At 41.4% G+C, this 16,567-nt stretch overlaps 1 protein-coding gene across 2 annotated transcripts in view; it reads right to left on the reverse strand.

Moving 5' to 3' along the window:
* Positions 1-16,567, reverse strand: part of TMEM245 (transmembrane protein 245) — a 201,473-nt gene that overhangs the window by 77,085 nt on the left and 107,821 nt on the right. For both annotated transcript variants that reach the window (XM_033930622.1, XM_033930623.1), the window contains 2 exons: positions 15,101-15,223; positions 6,258-6,403 (listed from right to left, as the gene is read on the reverse strand). In XM_033930622.1, the coding sequence (XP_033786513.1) occupies positions 6,258-6,403; positions 15,101-15,223 (269 nt within the window). The remainder of the gene's footprint in view (positions 1-6,257; positions 6,404-15,100; positions 15,224-16,567) is intronic.

Here is a 16,567-nt window from a genome sequence, read left to right on the forward strand (position 1 = left end):
AAGCAGCATTACTGACATTTTCACATGTGACACGGACAAGAGGTCATAGCCTGAAACTGAGTGGCAGCAGGTTCAGGACAAATGTCAGGAAGTTTTCTTTCACACAGTGCGTGGTGGATGCTTGGAATGCACTCCCGGGGGAGGTTGTGGAGGAGACTACTGTACTGGGATTCAAGCACAAGTTGGATGCATACCTTCTTGCATATCATATTGAGGGATACGGTAAATCCAGGTCTCCATAAAGGAGTACCTAAATGGGCCGCCGCGTGTGCGGATCGCCGGACTAGATGGACCTCGGTCTGATCCGGTGAAGGCGTTTCTTATGTTCTTATGTTCAAGCTACTACAGTTAAGTTCAGCTCAAAACCAGAAACTCTTTTATCCCGTCTAGAACTATAGGGATAGGGATAGAGTAACTCAACTATATTAAAAGTTGTAAATGGACAATCAGAATGTGTACTCACCACCAAATTCTGTATATGGTGCCTAAAGTTGTGTGCATACATCAGTGCATGCAGGAGATATATGTGCACAGCTTAATTAATAATGCGAGTGGAGTGGCCTAGTGGTTGTGACTCTGGTCAAATCACTTAAGTACCTAAAATATGTAAACTGCTTTTATTGTAACCACAAAAAAAAAAACGGTATATCAAGTCCCATCCCCTTAATAGGTCCAATCACTGCCAATAATTGACAATTAACTCATAATTGATGTTAATTTGAGTTAATTGAAAGTTACATGCACAACTTGGTAGGCACATAGCACAATGTTATGAATCATGTCCAGTGCGTGTTTCTAAAGGAGGACATGGCTAGGGATGAACTGTTGATTTCATTTTGTGTTATACGCAAGTATTTTGCCTATGCACCGATGTGTGTATAACTTAGGTGCTGGCATTTAGGCCAAGTTTTCCTTGGCTTAAAATGGGTGCACCTAAAAGTTATCAAATACCAGCGCTAAGAGTGATTCTATAAGTTGCACATAACTTTTATAGAATAACACTTAGTGCCACACTAGTCAGTGTTGATTTTTTAGGTGACAACTGCGACCTTAGAATTACAGGATTCTAAGTGACAATTTTCAGTATTTTTAACTCCGATGACTTCCGGGTTCTATCTGACATGTAGATGTTACAACACTCACGAGGATTTATTGCAACTTAACCGTTCCTTCATTTCATACGAAATTATATGGTTCTATGTACAGAAATTAGTCTATGCATGGGATTACAAGGTTCTAACTGCAAGCCAACTTTTGGTACATTTAGAACCATGTAATTCTAAGGTCACGATTCACAGAATTGGGCCATCAATGCATGCAGCATATTGCAGAACATGTATTTTAGGGAGAGTCTAAAAATAAAGATAACCATTCTGTAGAACAATATACAGACACTGAAATATGCTTGATTTAAAAATATCTTCCTCCAGTGTTTAAAGCTCTTGCATTTAAACCTTACCAAAAGGACCACAGGTTCCAAAATATGCATTTTTTTAAAAGCTGCTCATATAGCAGTTACAAGCAAACAAGAGGGCGAAATAATTTTGCCTCAAAAATAGCACAGCAACACAGCAAAGGGAGGCAAATGAGATGTCAGAAAATCAACCAAACAGTTACTTTAATGTGTAAATAATAAAAAGTCACATAAAGATAATGAAGTCTATAGCATAATGTCCATCTTGATAAGGGATAAAACAGTCTAGGACTACCTAGATTGTCCCAACTAGGATCCCAGTTTCAGCATCCATAGATGCCTTCATCAAGGGATGAATAGACACTGCTGTAGATAAGAGCACAAGTCAGCAGGCAATATACAAATGTTCCGAGCGCGGAACAGCGTCTTTGGAGGCAAAAGTGCGCCAAATAGTAAAAAGCAGTTATAAACAGGGGATTAATAGGCCTCTTCTTACATTCAGATATGGGGATGAAGAGAATGGGATCTATAAGCAGACTTCTAAAGTGAGAATGCCAAAGAGAAAAAATAAATGTCTTTGGGATATATAAAAAGTGTGAATAACATCTCAAGTTCATCTGGTCAAAGCAACATAAATCTCTGGCAAGAAGTAACTGTTCTAATATATTTTATTACTGTACTTAACTGTGAACTGGCCTTTATAAAGTACTGAAATAGTTCTGGCTTCTATTCTTGACAGTCTACACAATCTGTTCAGTAAAGGCATGAGTGTACTGATAATGCAGTTCGACCTGAGTAGTGCCTTTGACCTTGTAGATCATAAAAAATTGTTGGAATGCCTGGATGCTATTGGCATCCAAGATAAAGTTCTGAATTGGTTCAGAGGTTTTCTGTCCTCACACAGCTATCAGGTGCATTTTAATATTGACTATTCCTACAGTTGGAGTAATCAGTGTGGTGTTCCGTAGGGCTCCCCTTTGTCTTCGCTCCTTTACAATGTCTACTTATCTTCCCTGGGAATTAAACTCTCTTACCTAGGGATTAAGTTGTTCAGTTGCGCCGATGACATAACTGTTTAGATCCCAGTCCCAACTTCACTCCCTCAGATTAGGCATATAATATCTGAAGTACTTTCAATAATTGAACAGTGGATGGTCGAATTTAAACTAAAACTCAACCAAGAAAAGACAACATTTTTTCTATGCTTTCCCATGCCAAACCTCCACTGAAACAACATTGTGACAGACAGTGAATGCAGTAACTTACCAAGTTCTCCCTATTATTAAAATCTTAGGTATTATTCTGGATTATAATTTAACAATGAAGAATCAGATAGACGCTTTCGTGTGTAAATGTTTCCATACCTTATGGAAACTGTACCATAAGATCATATTTTGACGTTTCATCTTTCAGATTGTTAGTTCAATCTCTGATCTTGAGTCAATTAGATTATTGTAACATAGTTTACTTGGCTGGTACTCAAAAAATTTTTCAGAAACTACGTATAATTCAGAATGCAGCTATAAGCTTAATCTTTGGGTTAAAAATGTACGATCACATTACTCCATTTATACATGAGTTGCATTGGCTGCCAGTGGAGGTTTGGGTGATGTTTAAATTCGATTGCATCTGCTACAAATTACTATTCGATCTTATTCCCAGCTATTTAGTAGATTCTTTTACTTTTGTTAATGTAAAGCGTCCTAAAAAGATCAGTTATATTCTTCTTGTTCCCTTCTGTCAAAGGATGTAATACAAGAAATACCATCAACGTCTTTTAGCCTATCAAAAAGCTTTTTGGGATAAAGATTTAAATTCCCTGATCTCTAATGCTGGGTCGTATGAACATTTCAGGAAACACATAAAATCCTATTTGTTCATCAAATTTTTAGGTAAATGACTGTATAGAATTCCTATGAGCATCAGAGCAGTTACCGCCGCTGCGGCAATAAAACCCGCGCTATGCATTCATAAAAGAGGGGGTAAGTTTGTTCTGATTCTTCAGGAAATACTTTACTGCCTCAAAAAGGTCACAAATGTGATTCAATGAACCTTTCTCACTCATTAGGCTTCCTCTTCTTGAGCATTAAGGATCCAAACAAAAGAGATACAGTGGAACCTTGGTTTGCGAGCATAATTCGTTCTAGAAGCATGCTCGTAAACCAAAGTGCTCGTTAATCAAAGTGAGTTTCCCCATAGGAAGTAATGGAAATGCAGATGATTCATTCCACATCCCTAAAACAGGCCTATATCTTCTTGTGGTCCAACACTTCTCCCACTCCCTCTTTCCATCATCACAGACCATCTTTCCCTTTTCTTATTCCCCATCCATCATCTTTCTTGCTTCGCTTTCCCCCCATCCCTCCCTTTTTCTTTCTCACCCCTGTGAGGGGTGCCGAAGGTAGCTGCCGCTGTCTCCCCGACACGTATAGTGGGGCAAGTCGAGCAGGAAATTGTCCAAGAACTGGGTGAAGCTGATGAGTGCCGGCAGCCAGGTGAGCAGGAGCAGGCGCTGCTGCCAGGTCCTGCCGAGCCCCCCCCAGCGCGGGCAGCATGCGGCCGTCATAGTCGAGCAGGGTCGGGGGCAGCGGGGCGGAAGGCAGCACTGAGCCGTTCTTCTCCGGCAGCGCATCCTGGCGCCTGCAGTCCGTGGCCTTCCCAAGTTGGGTCTGCTGCAGCTTTACCCCCTCCCCTCTTGCTATGGCTTCTTAATCGGCGGCGGACAGCATGGAGGAGGAGGTGCGGCAGATTCTCCCCCCCCTCGCACCCGAATGAGAGCGAGTGCCCGACGTGCACTCTCAGAGCACGACACCACAGAGGAAAAGCTGCAGTAGGAACACAGTCATGCGTGCATCCTCAGCTGGGAAAAGTCATGTTTGACGAGTTCGGCTGCTTGTAGGAGTTTCTTTAGAGAGACGGGAGAAGCTTTGGGGATTATCCGGCTTTGCCTGGACTTTTACCTTCTCTATCCTCTGCATGTGCACGCCTCTCGGAAGTGGAAGGAGACCCGCAGAGATGGCCCCAAGTCCCACACCTCCCTCTCCGGCAGGCCAGGTAGCTCGTTGATCGAGTCAATGTGGAGTTTGCGAGTTAAAGCTTGCTTGAGTGTTTTGCTCGTCTTGCAAAACACTCGCAAACCGCGTTACTCACAAACCGAAGTTTAACTGTACTTAGAATGAATGCCAACATTCTGGATTTTTCTACAATGTTTCATTCATAAAACCGACTTCAATAGCAAATGCAATAAAATAAAGCAACAAATTTGACTTTTTGAATAGAACAGGCAAAAAAATGCCAAAATACAGCAAATATTTTTTTAAAGAGGCAGCTTCAATTCATACCTGTTTGCATAAGCAGAAGAAATGAAACAAAGTAGCTGAGAAGATCAGTGTAGACAAGAAAGGCTATACAAGAGGGCGCTGATAAGTCTTTGGCTTTTCCTATTTCACCTACCTTTGGACTAATAATACTTTCATCCCATCAAAATTCATTGCTTCGTATGTGTCTGAACTAAATTTTATAACTGTAGCCTGATTATTTATTTATTTATGCAGATCTGAAGTGAAAATGGTGCAAAACAATGGAGATTTCACTTCAAAAGAGTGCTGAGCAGTGATGAAATATCTTTTCCTGAAAGGGAATTCGGCCAAACAAATTTACGATGATATGTCAGTTACATTAGGGGACTCGTAAGTGCCCTTTTGACTCCACAGTCAAGAAATGTTTGCAGCAAGACACTGGAGCACAAAAAACAAAAAACATTCTGGGAGACTAACTCAAATGACAATTCCAGAAAACATGGATGCCATTCATTCTAAGATCCTTGTTGATCAAAGAATATCCATTAAAAGATAGCAGAGACTCTGGAGATCTCTCAAGAACAAGTCAGTTATATTATTCACAACATTTTAGAAATGAGAAAGCCCTCAGCCAAATGTCTCAATGCGGACCATTTTGGATATGATTCAGAGACAAAAGAACAATCCAAAGAATGGAGACAAAGTGGTTCCCCATGTCCCATGACATTCAAGACAAAGAAGTCATCAAGCAAAGTGTTGACATCTGTCTCCTGAAACAAAGATGGAATTTATCTCGTACATGCTCAGAGCTCTAAATTGAAGCTCTGCAATATGGGAGAGTAGTTCTATTCCTATGTCATCAGATGCCATCACCCACTTCTGTGCCTGACTCAGTCCAAAGTAGTATATGCTCCTGACTCAATCTTGCTTGTTGATAGAAAAAAAGTTTACCCTTTGATCTTCACATCACATCACACCAGAGTCTCTGATTGAACAGATAAACATATCTTCTTGAGATTATCAGAAACTTCATGCCAACTGACAATACCTACAACTCAGGAGGTTTGATATGCAAAGATGCACAAAAGAAGCTACTCAGTAGCTGGCCCTGTGGCTTGGACTACGTTACCAGCAGGACTGCATAGAGAGCAAAATTGGACTCAATTCAGATGATTCTTGAAGAGACACTTGTTTATTTGTGATTGATGAACCAGAGATTGCAGGATGTGACTTCTCCGTTTAACTGTGTTAGTTTGTTTAAAATAATGTGTATGTATTTTTTGCACACCACTGTGGAATAAAGCTGTTTATAAATTTAAAATAAATGAAATACGTAATTTCTGAAAGAACACTAAAAGAACTCTAGGCTGAAAATTTCATATCTATCAACATTTTCCCCTCTCCCACTCAAATCCCTACAACACCCACATATATACTATAATAATAATACCAAATGAAAATCATCAAAATTGAATTGCCAAGTCTTTCAAACATCTATTGAAAATATATCCCAATTTCTCAAAAGGACAGCAGAAATGGCATACCTTATGGCTTCCTCTACAGACTGGCCCACTATATTAGAGGAGGAGCTTGGCTGTGAAAGTGGTGTCAGATTAATCACCCATTTCACTGGCTTGTAGTACTTATCACTGGAGCTTAACAAATAGAACAGTGTGGTCAGGAAAATCACCTATAAAAAATAATGAAAATGGGAAGTGAAACTCTTGTCATCTACATATGACCCAAACAAAGCACAGTTACCTACTGTAACAGGTGTTATCCGGGGACAGCAGGCAGATAATCTCATATATGGGTGATGTCATCCACAGAGCCTGGTAAGGACAACGGTAAAAGTGCACTGCCTCTAAGTTTTTAGAAACTTTGTGACTGTTCACACTGCACTTCTGAGAGTGAGTACCTTCCTGCCCGATGCCAGCTCGCGGTACCTCAATTCTGTAAGCAAGCTAAGATGCCAACCAGGGGAGGTGGGAGGGATGTGAGAATATCTGCCTACTGTCCCCGGATAACACTTGTTGCATATGTAACTGTGCTTTATCCTTGGACAAGCAGGCAGCATATTCTCACATATGGGACTCTCTAGCTTACTGAAATGGGATGAGGGAGAGTTGGCCATTAAGAAAATAAATTCTATAATACTGCTTGGCCGAAACGACCATCTCATCTGGAATAAGATTCTAGACAATAGTGAGATGTGAATGTGTGAACTGAGGTCCAAGTAGCTGCTTTGTACATTCCATCAATGGGAGTGGAACACAAGAAAGCTATTGATGCTGCCATAGCTCGGACCTTGTGTGTTGTAACACGTCTCTTGAGCTGAAGCCCAGCCTAAGCACAGCAGAAGGAAATACAGATCACTAACCATATGGAAACAGTACTCTTCGTTACAGGCTGGCCCACTCTGCTAAAATCAAAAGAGATGAATAGTTGAGGTGAAGTTGCTTCTCCAGGATGAGAATGAGGCTTTGGGAAAAAAAACTGGAAGCACAATGGATGGATTTAGGTAAAATTCCGTGATTTCTTTAGGGAGGAATTTAGGATGGGTCCGGAGAACCACCTTGCCATGATGAAATAACATGCATGGTGGATCAGAAACCAATGCTTGAAGTTCACTCAATGAGCGGAAGTGATATAAATCAAGAAGACCACTTTCCAAGTGAGAAACGTAAGATGAGTAAATGCCAGTGGTTCAAATGGTGGCTTCATCAAACAAGTGAGGACTACATTAAGATCCCAGACAACTGGAGGCGGTGTAAGCAGAGATTTGGAGTTGAATAGTCTTTTCACAAACCTGGAAAGAAGAGGTTTATTGTGGACAGGAACTTGAAAAGCACTAATAGCACTGAGGTGAACTCTGAATGAAGTAGTTTCCAGTACAGAATTGGATAAATGGAGAACATAATCCAACACTGAAGGAAGAGGAGGAAGAAACTTGGTCATGGAGAGTAAGCATGTCCACTTCTGTTGATAGCATTGCTGAGTAGAAGATTTTCTGGAAGCAGCTATAATGGCTTGTACAGAGTTAGAAAGATTAAAATCTGCTGAATTTAGTCCAAGAGGTAAGAAGCTGTCAGGTGCAGAGATTGCAAATTGGGATATAAAAGAGATCCTTGACTTGAGAGAGCAGAGAAGGAAAGATTTGTAAAGGAATTGGATCCTTGGAACTCAGCTGAAATAGAAGGGAAAACCAAGGTTGTCTGGGCTACTGAGGAGCTGCCAGGATCATGGTTGCTCATTCGCACTTGAGCTTGACTAAAGTCTTGAGAATGAGAGGGATTGGCAGAAATGCATAGAGGGACTTGTTCGTCCAATCTAGAAGAAAGACATCTGCTTCAAGACGATGAGGAGAATACTGTCTGGAGTAGAATTAAAGGCAATTTGTAGTTGTGGGGAGACACAAACAGGTTTATTACATTACATTACATTACTGACTTCTATTCCGCCTGTACCTTGCAGTTCAAAGCGGATTATATCAGAAAATAACTGGACATTTCCAGGAAGAAGATTACAATTAATGGAGCTGGTTACATAATTCAATTTTGAGGAGAGTTTACAAGATAAGTGGATAAATAAGGAGAACGTCAGAAGGAGCTGGAAAGTTATAAGATCTGAGGAGTTTCCCATAGTGAGAAGATGTGGCACAATACTTTGAAGTTGAGAGTCCACTCGTGTGGTTAAAGAAATCTCCTGAGCTTGTTAGCTAGAGTATTCCGTTTCCATTGAACATATATGGCTTTGAGGAATGTTTTGAGCAATTGCCTAGTTCCAAATGTGCTCAGCTTCTTGACACAAGAAGAAGAGAGCCTGTTCCCCCTTGTTTGTTGATGTAGTACATCACTACTTGATTGTCCATTTGAACAAGGATGACTAGGTTGGAAAGACTCTCTTGAAAGGTTTTTAGAACATTTTGAATTTCCAGCAGCTCTAACAACTTGATGTGGAATGTCTTTACTTGAGTACACTATCAACCTTGTGTCCTTAGACTGTCCAGGTGAGCTCCCCAAGCATACATGGACATGCCCATGGTGAGAACTCTCTGATGTAGGGGGGGACATGAAACAGTAGAGCCCTGAAGAGATCTGTCAGATCCATCTACCACTGAAGGGTTTGACGAAGAGGTGAGGTGACTGATCCTTTGGGATAAGGGATCGAGAGCTTGAGACCATTGAGATGCTAGGGCCCACTGAGATGATCTGAGATGAAGTCTTGTGAAGGGGGTAACATGAACTGTGGATGCCTTGTGACCTATGAATCACATCATCTGCATTGCTGAAATAGTTTGTAGAGTGGAGACCTGATTTCAAACATGAAGTAAGGTGTCTTGTCTTTGTTGGGGTAGAAATGCCCATAGAAGAGGGGTATCAAGTAGGGCTCCCATGAATTGCAGTAGTTGAGAGGGGTGAAGCTGCAACTTGGGGAGGTTGACTTCGAACCCTAGAAGCTGAAGAAAAGTTATCATCAACTGTGTTGCCGAGTGGACTGCTCAAGAAGATGTAGCTTTTATCAGCCAATCGTCCACATATGGAAACACGTGAAACCCCCAAGTATGTAGGTTCCTACCACAACCACTAGGTACTTGGTGAATACTCTTGGAGAAGAAGCAAAGCTGAATATGCTTATTCCCCAAGCTCAGTCTTTTTATTTATTTAGAAAAATTCTTAAAACTTATCTATTTGATAAATATGTGACTTAATTGCCATTTTGTATTTTCTGAGAAATTTTGATATGCTTATGTAAGTAATTCACTGTTGTGCAGTTCTTTCATGCTGTAAACTGCCTTGAACTAGTGGTTTGGCAGTATATAAGAATAAATTAGTATTATTATTAACTTTGTATTGAAAGTGTTGATAAACTATCCGAAAATTAGAAACTTTCTGTGATCGGGATCTATGGATGTATATGCAGACCTCTTTGAGGTCTAGAGAGCACAGCCAACTGTTTCATTCTAGAAGTGGGTATATGGTCCCTAAAGATAGAATTTGAAACTTTTCTTTGACTAGATATTTGTTTAAGGCACGGAAGTCGAGAATTGGATGAAGATCTCCTGTCTTCTTTGGAATTAGGAAATACCTGGAGTAGAACCCCTGATTTTTCTGAGAAGGGGGGAACTACTTCTATGGTATTTAGTTGAAGAAGAGGGATTTCCTGAAGAAGAAGGGACGTCTGTTGAGATGTAAAAGAGGACTCTCTCAAAGGGTGGTCTGGGGGAATGGTTACAAAATGGTGAATAATCTTTGTTGACTTTGAGGACCCAGGAATCCATAGTAATGAGAGTCCAACACTGATGATACAACAAATTCCACCTCCGATAGGTTGGGGAAGAGGCTGAGAGGAAGAATTTTTGGCCATGCTCTCTAGAAGCATGCCAAAGAGACTGAGCTGGCTTTTGAGGAGCCGAAGACTGGGGCTTTTGAGGTCTCTGTTGCTTCTGTTTCTTCTGTGGTAGAGGCTTTGAAGAAGAAGTTGTAGGATACTGTCTCTTATAGGAAGAAGTCGATTTTTGAGGATGCTTAGATGGCTTAGACTTAGATCTTGTTAAAGAATTCCAATTCTGATCATGCTGAGTAAGTTTTTTAGTATCATTCCCTATCCTGTCGCCTAAGAGTTCTTCACCGAGACAAGAGATATTGTCTAACTGATAATGAAGATTAATATCCATGTCAGAGACTCGCAGCCAAGCAAGGTAGTAAGACATACTGTACAGTTTTTTTTTCTATCTTCTTGGCTAAGAAATTGTCTAGTGGCTCCATGCCTCAACCATTTTCCTTTTTGCTCTGCTCCAGAAAAGGCTTTCTTAGGTAAGGAAAGAGACTTCAGCTTTAAAATACATTCCATTTCTGCTTTCCTGAAGGGTAAAAAGAGATTTGAGGGGCATAATCGAAAGGGATGTCTAAGTCCGTTTATGTCCATCTCTCAAGTCATCCAAAGTAAAAACACAGCTTAAGACACATTTTCGAAAGATACGTCCCAACTTTTTTTTCATTTCGAAAATCGTCTACTTATACGTCCTGCCAATCTGATCATCCAAGCCACTAAATCATCCATCTTTATATCACTTTCGTCCAACTTTCTGTCCAAGTTCAAAACACCTAGAACAAGCCCTGTTGGACATGGGAGGAGTCTGCAAAGTGATGGACTGCACACCCAGACATGCCACCTAAATAGTGGGGTACCTTACAGGGCACTGCTGTGAACTTCACAAAAAGGGTGCCATGGCTTCTCCTCCCTACAGCTCCCTTATAGGATATGGTGAGCCCCCCAAGCCACCTCCAGAATCCCCTGGACCCACTTATCTACCACCCCAATAGCCCGTATGGCTGCAGGAGCCACCTAAATGCCAGTAAAAAAAAGGGTTTGGGGGGTGTATAGGGGAGTGCACATGTTTAAGTATCAATGCAGTGATTACAGGGGCTTATGGGCATGAGTCCTCTTCTCTATGGGTCCATAACCCACCCCAAGATGACTTAAGCTGCCTCTGGGCTGGACTACTAGGCTTTCCTATGCCAGGCGGCCAGGTGATGATGGTCTGGAGGCTGAAATTTAAAGTTGTGAATAAAATTTTTATGGGGGTGGGGGGGTTGGTGATCACTGGGGTAGTGTGTGGGGGGTCTGTGTTATGTGTTTGAAGTGCTTATCTGGTGAGTTTAGGTAGGTTTTTGTGACTTAGACCATGTTTTACATGGTCTAAGTCACAACATCCAAGTTCCGTCTAAGCTCTGTTGTTAAACTTTCGGTTTTACATGCTGTACGACTAAGTCTAAGCCGGCCCACGTCCTGCCCAACTCCCACCCTTGACACGCCTCCTGAAACGCCCCATTTAGCTTTGGACGTTGAGCGGCACTATGAAGGCCTAGGTCGTTTTTAAATACGTCCAAAACCTGGTTTTATTATCGGCGCTTGGACATTTTTGAGAAATGTTCTTCCAAGTGCCAACTTAGGCCGGTTTTTGGATGTTTTTCTCTTTCGATTATGAGCCCCATAGAGTTCTAATAAAGACGGCGACCAATTTTAACCACTGTATGACTCTCATGTCCTGGTGGCACAGTGGCATAAACCCTAGAACTGGAGGATTTTTAAGGGTCGATTCCACAAGCAACAATTGATGTGGTAGTTGCGGTTTGTCAAAGCCAGGACAAGATATTATTCTATAGAGTAAGTCAATCTTTCTTGGAGCTTTAGTGACAGAAAGAGGAGTCTCCCAGTTCTTAAAGAGCGCATCTTTGAGGAGATTAAGAACTTAAGAAGTTAAGAAGTTCTTTAGGGGATTAATCAAAATACAATGCATCAAAGAATTCCACTCTGGGCTCAGTGTCTGCCTCCAATTTGACAGGTACAGCTTTCCCCAACTGTCTGATATACTTCATAAATGAAAATCCTTCAGGAGGAGACCTTCATCTAAGAGGAGGAGACAGATCTGAAGGGATACGATACGATTCAGGAACAGATAACATAGGCTCATATTCAGTATCAGTATGGTGACTGGAGAGATCAGAATCAACTTCTTGTACCCCAGATGATTCTTTGTAGGATGAGGATTTCCTAGGTGGAGGTGACGAGTGAGAGCATCAGTACCGATCCAATGAGGATGATGAGTGATGCAAAGATCTTTTGGATCTGGAAGCATGTGATGTTGATCTACATCGATGTTGCAATTGAGAACGTCGATGTTGCGATGAGAACACCTATGTTTTGGTGCAGAACGTCGATGCTTCAATGGAGAGGATCGATGCTTTGATGGAGAGCGTCGATGTCTTGATGAAGAGCACCAATATGATGTAGAAAGGCATCTCGATGCAAACCTGGAATCAGTACCATGTGGCCTCAGAGTGCTATGCTCAGGCAGGGCCAGTACTGAGGAGTCAATGTAAGAACCGGTGTTGAGTGCAACTTAAACATGTCACTGAGCTCTCTCTGGAAAAACTAATTGAGTTTTTGCACTGCGACCCTTGGCTCAACAGCTGGTACCATCGGTGCAGCAGGGTGTCGAGGGGTGGCAGACCTCGATGAGGATGCACACCCTGAAGAAGACACAACCTGCACTGAAGGAGATCGATGGCATCGATGCTTGGCCTGCATTGAGGGACTCAATACTTTAGAGGCCTGCGATGCATGCTGGGGAAGAGTTGGCTTCTTAGTGGGCTTGCCTGATGCAGGAATCATGTCCAATGCCAATGTCATTGCTGGTACCGCCAGTACCAAGGGTTCAGATTTATCACCAGAGTCCATGATTGAGCCAAACATCTTTTCCTGCTGGTTACGATGAGCCTTCAGCAAGCATTTCTGTAATGTAGAACAAGTACAACTGTCTACTTAATGTTCAGGGCCGAAACACTGCAAACACCAACTGTGTGGGTCAGTGATTGAGATAGGGTGTTGGCACCAAAGGTTTAGACATGGACTCAAAAATCTTGATGGCAAGGTCAAACTCAATGATGAGAAACGAGAAGGAAAAACCGCCGAGGTAGGAAAAAGAGGGCCAAAAGGCTTGACTGAGGCACGAAGAAAAAAAAGGGATTAAAATTTTTTTTTTTTTACACAGACCAAAGGATATAAAATAAAACAAGCAAGAAAACCAAAGCCAAGAATAGAAGAACCTTGATGGGAAGGCAACATGTGTTGGACAGAGTCCAGACAAAATAGCACTTCTTTGCTCTGTGGAAAATGAACTGAGGTACCGCGAGCCGGCATCAGACAGAAAGGCACTCGAGAATGCGTGGTGCGAGCAGTTGCAAAGTTTCTAAAAACTTAAAAGTGGCAGTACACTTTTACCACTGTATCGGGCTCTGTGGGTGACATCACCCACATATGAGAATATGCTGCCTGCTTATCCAAGGATAATACCTTTTACATTTTTAGATACTCCTCTCTTTTTACTTAATCAGAAGGAAAAAGTCTAATGCAGCAGCCTCACAAGCCAATTACTAATGACTTCTCACTTGCTCAGTGTCTCAATCATAGCAAAAAAAGTAAAGCGTGGAGACATCTGGGAAGCAGGGGTAGTTCAGAGTGGGCCCTAAAGTCATTCAAAAATTTTTTTTATTCACGGGCAGGCTTTGGAGGGGGAGTGTATAATTAACTAGCTCAGAAACCTTGAAAAACGATTTGAGCCAAGCAAGAGGGGCCCAAGCTTTGGGGAAGAAATTTTAACTTACATTTGTCATATTCTGTGTATGTCTTGTACCTCATTGGTCCATAAAGGACAAGCTTTGATTTGCCATAATGTGTCAGTATGCCCTGGTATGGCCAATCATGCAGGATATTTTAAGAATCCCTACATCTATGTACCAAGAAAGAGCTTAAAAGATCTCTGATATAAAGTAAGTCTTGCACCAAAAGTTTCCATGAAATTCCTTCTGGCATTCCATCTAATCAATCATCTGCATGTAAATTGTAGAAGCAAGTTTCCCTTTGGCCTGCTCTCTGTCTGAATGGAAAGACCAGAACTGTGACCACCTGGCACAAAAGAAGTGCTGAAGCCAAAGCAGCTCTCTTTTTTCAAAAGATCATAAGAAATGTTCCTAATGGAACATGAAAGATTGCAATTCAATTTATTTTTTTGCTTTGAGAATAGATAGATATTCAGTCATATTAAAGAATGATATTTATAATCCTTACTCTATTCTAGGGAGATGTACATTTCACAGGAAAACAGTCTGCCTGCCATTAAATATGCAGTAATATTCTATTATTGTGTATGACTATTAATGGGGTTTTAATAAGCCAAAATAGAAACTTTATAAAAGTTCCTCTACTCACTCTAGTTTGTCTTATTGCAGGATAATTATCTGATTTCTCAAACTAGTGATTATACAGAGGTTATACTAGTTCAAACATACCTCTATATTACAAATAAAACATTGATTTTTCCTCAGGTTTAAAAAAAAAAAAAATAGGATCTATTTTCAATCAGTGGTGCTCAGCATTTTGCTGCCAGCGTTAAGCCCAGAAATTCAATGTTGGGCCACATCCAGGTTTTGGCACTAAATTTCTGGGTTTAGAGCTGGTAAACCAAACCACCAAAGTCTGATATTCAGCACTTAACCTGCTATGGGTACTGCATATAGGACTGACTTTTATGTGGTCCTATTTTTGAAGATCTATTTATGTGGTGACCTTGGCTGGTTGAGTTGCATTTCAGGGAACACCCCCAAAATGTTCGGCTTTGCATTAGGCACTAATTGGTCACTTTCAGACACAGTAACCAGTTAAGTGACTATCAAAATGATCCATTAGCCCACCAAAAGCAATTTAACTAGCAAAGAGCTGATTTGGGCCGATTAAATCACTACATCGACCCCAGCATTTTTCATTAAATAGCCATATTGACAGACTAACAGATTAAACATTGAACATAGAATGACGTACATACCAATGATAGCACAAAGTTGAGAAGGGCAGTGCCACTATAAAAGAGGACAGTTACTAGTGTGGTCACTGTAGTAAACAGCAGACTCACATTGCGGCTCATCACAATCCACAAGGAATCTAGGATCTGGAAGGAAAAAAAAGTAGAGGACATATTATGGTACAGTATTTCACCACTCTCCATATAACTTATTTTTCAAAATGCTGATAGCCAAATCAAATTCTAACTTTAAACAGATAAGCTATTCACTTCAAGATATCCATGTATACTCAGTAGCAGCACCTTATCTGCATACAGTCCATTCACATTATCCGTGAATTTGCATATCTGCGGTTGCAACAATTGCAACTGATATTCTCCATTCATGCCACCGAGTTCGTGTATTTGTGTACTGGTGCCCCCTGAACTGGGAGCCATTTTCAATGCTATAAGAGCATGGGCAGGAGCGAATGGGAATCATTCCTGCCCTAATGCGCCGCTAGACCACCAGGGAAACAAGGTAGGCCTGGGGTCCTTCCTCTGGATCTGGGAGGGGAGTTGGTGGTGTCTGTTTGGGGAGGGAAGGGGAATGCTGTCCTATGCAGAAACCTAACCCCATTCTCCCAATAGGATCCACTGTTCACTTTCCATGGTTTTGAGGTGGAAGGTGTACTGCTGGAACCTAGACTCTGTTTTCCCACAGACTCTGCATTTTGTTATTTGTGATTTTATGGTTCATAAACATTTTCATGAACCATGCTACCATGAATAACAAGAACAGCCTGACAATGCATTCAATGGTTGTAAACAGAAACTCATGTTAAAATTATACAGTTGGTCCTTCCACTGAATATTGGGCTCAAAATATTTTGATCTATTCAAAATTTGATAGGCATGTGTAAAGCAATTCATATTCTGGAACAGGTTCTATTGTTCGGATATCCAAGAGACACTATAGAGGAGTGTGAACCTTTGACTTCTTCTTTGGCAGGCCTGCCGGCGAGTCCAGAAACAAATATGGAGGCAGGCAAAAGAAGTCTAACTTGTGCCCCTCTCAAATGATGTCCAGCACCCATTGATCCGAGGATATGCAAGTCTACTTGCGATAGAGAATCAGACCCTGATATGAGGAAGCCCCGCCCAACTTCTGGCATTCACTGGGGGCTTTATAGGAGCAGTAGTTGCCCGGGATCTGGATACCTGAGGACATCTGGAATTGGAATTGTGGTAACGAGAACAGTATCCCTGGGAATATCTCTGGGAGAAAGAGCCTGAGGATCCCTGACAAAATCTGTGGGAGGGTTGAAAATTATTATGGTCCCCTCCCGAAGTCACTGAGGTACTGGATCAGTGATCTGTTATTCTGAAAGGTCACTTGGACACACAAAGTCAGAGGCGTGAAGAAAGTACAAGAGATTTATTACAGAATGCATGCTGGACTCCTGAGCTCCAAGCTGGCTCAGAAGTGCCGAAACCAGGAAGTTACAGAGA

Source organism: Geotrypetes seraphini, chromosome 2, assembly GCF_902459505.1.
Source record: "Geotrypetes seraphini chromosome 2, aGeoSer1.1, whole genome shotgun sequence".
In the NCBI taxonomy this organism is placed as follows: Eukaryota; Metazoa; Chordata; class Amphibia; order Gymnophiona; family Dermophiidae; genus Geotrypetes; species Geotrypetes seraphini.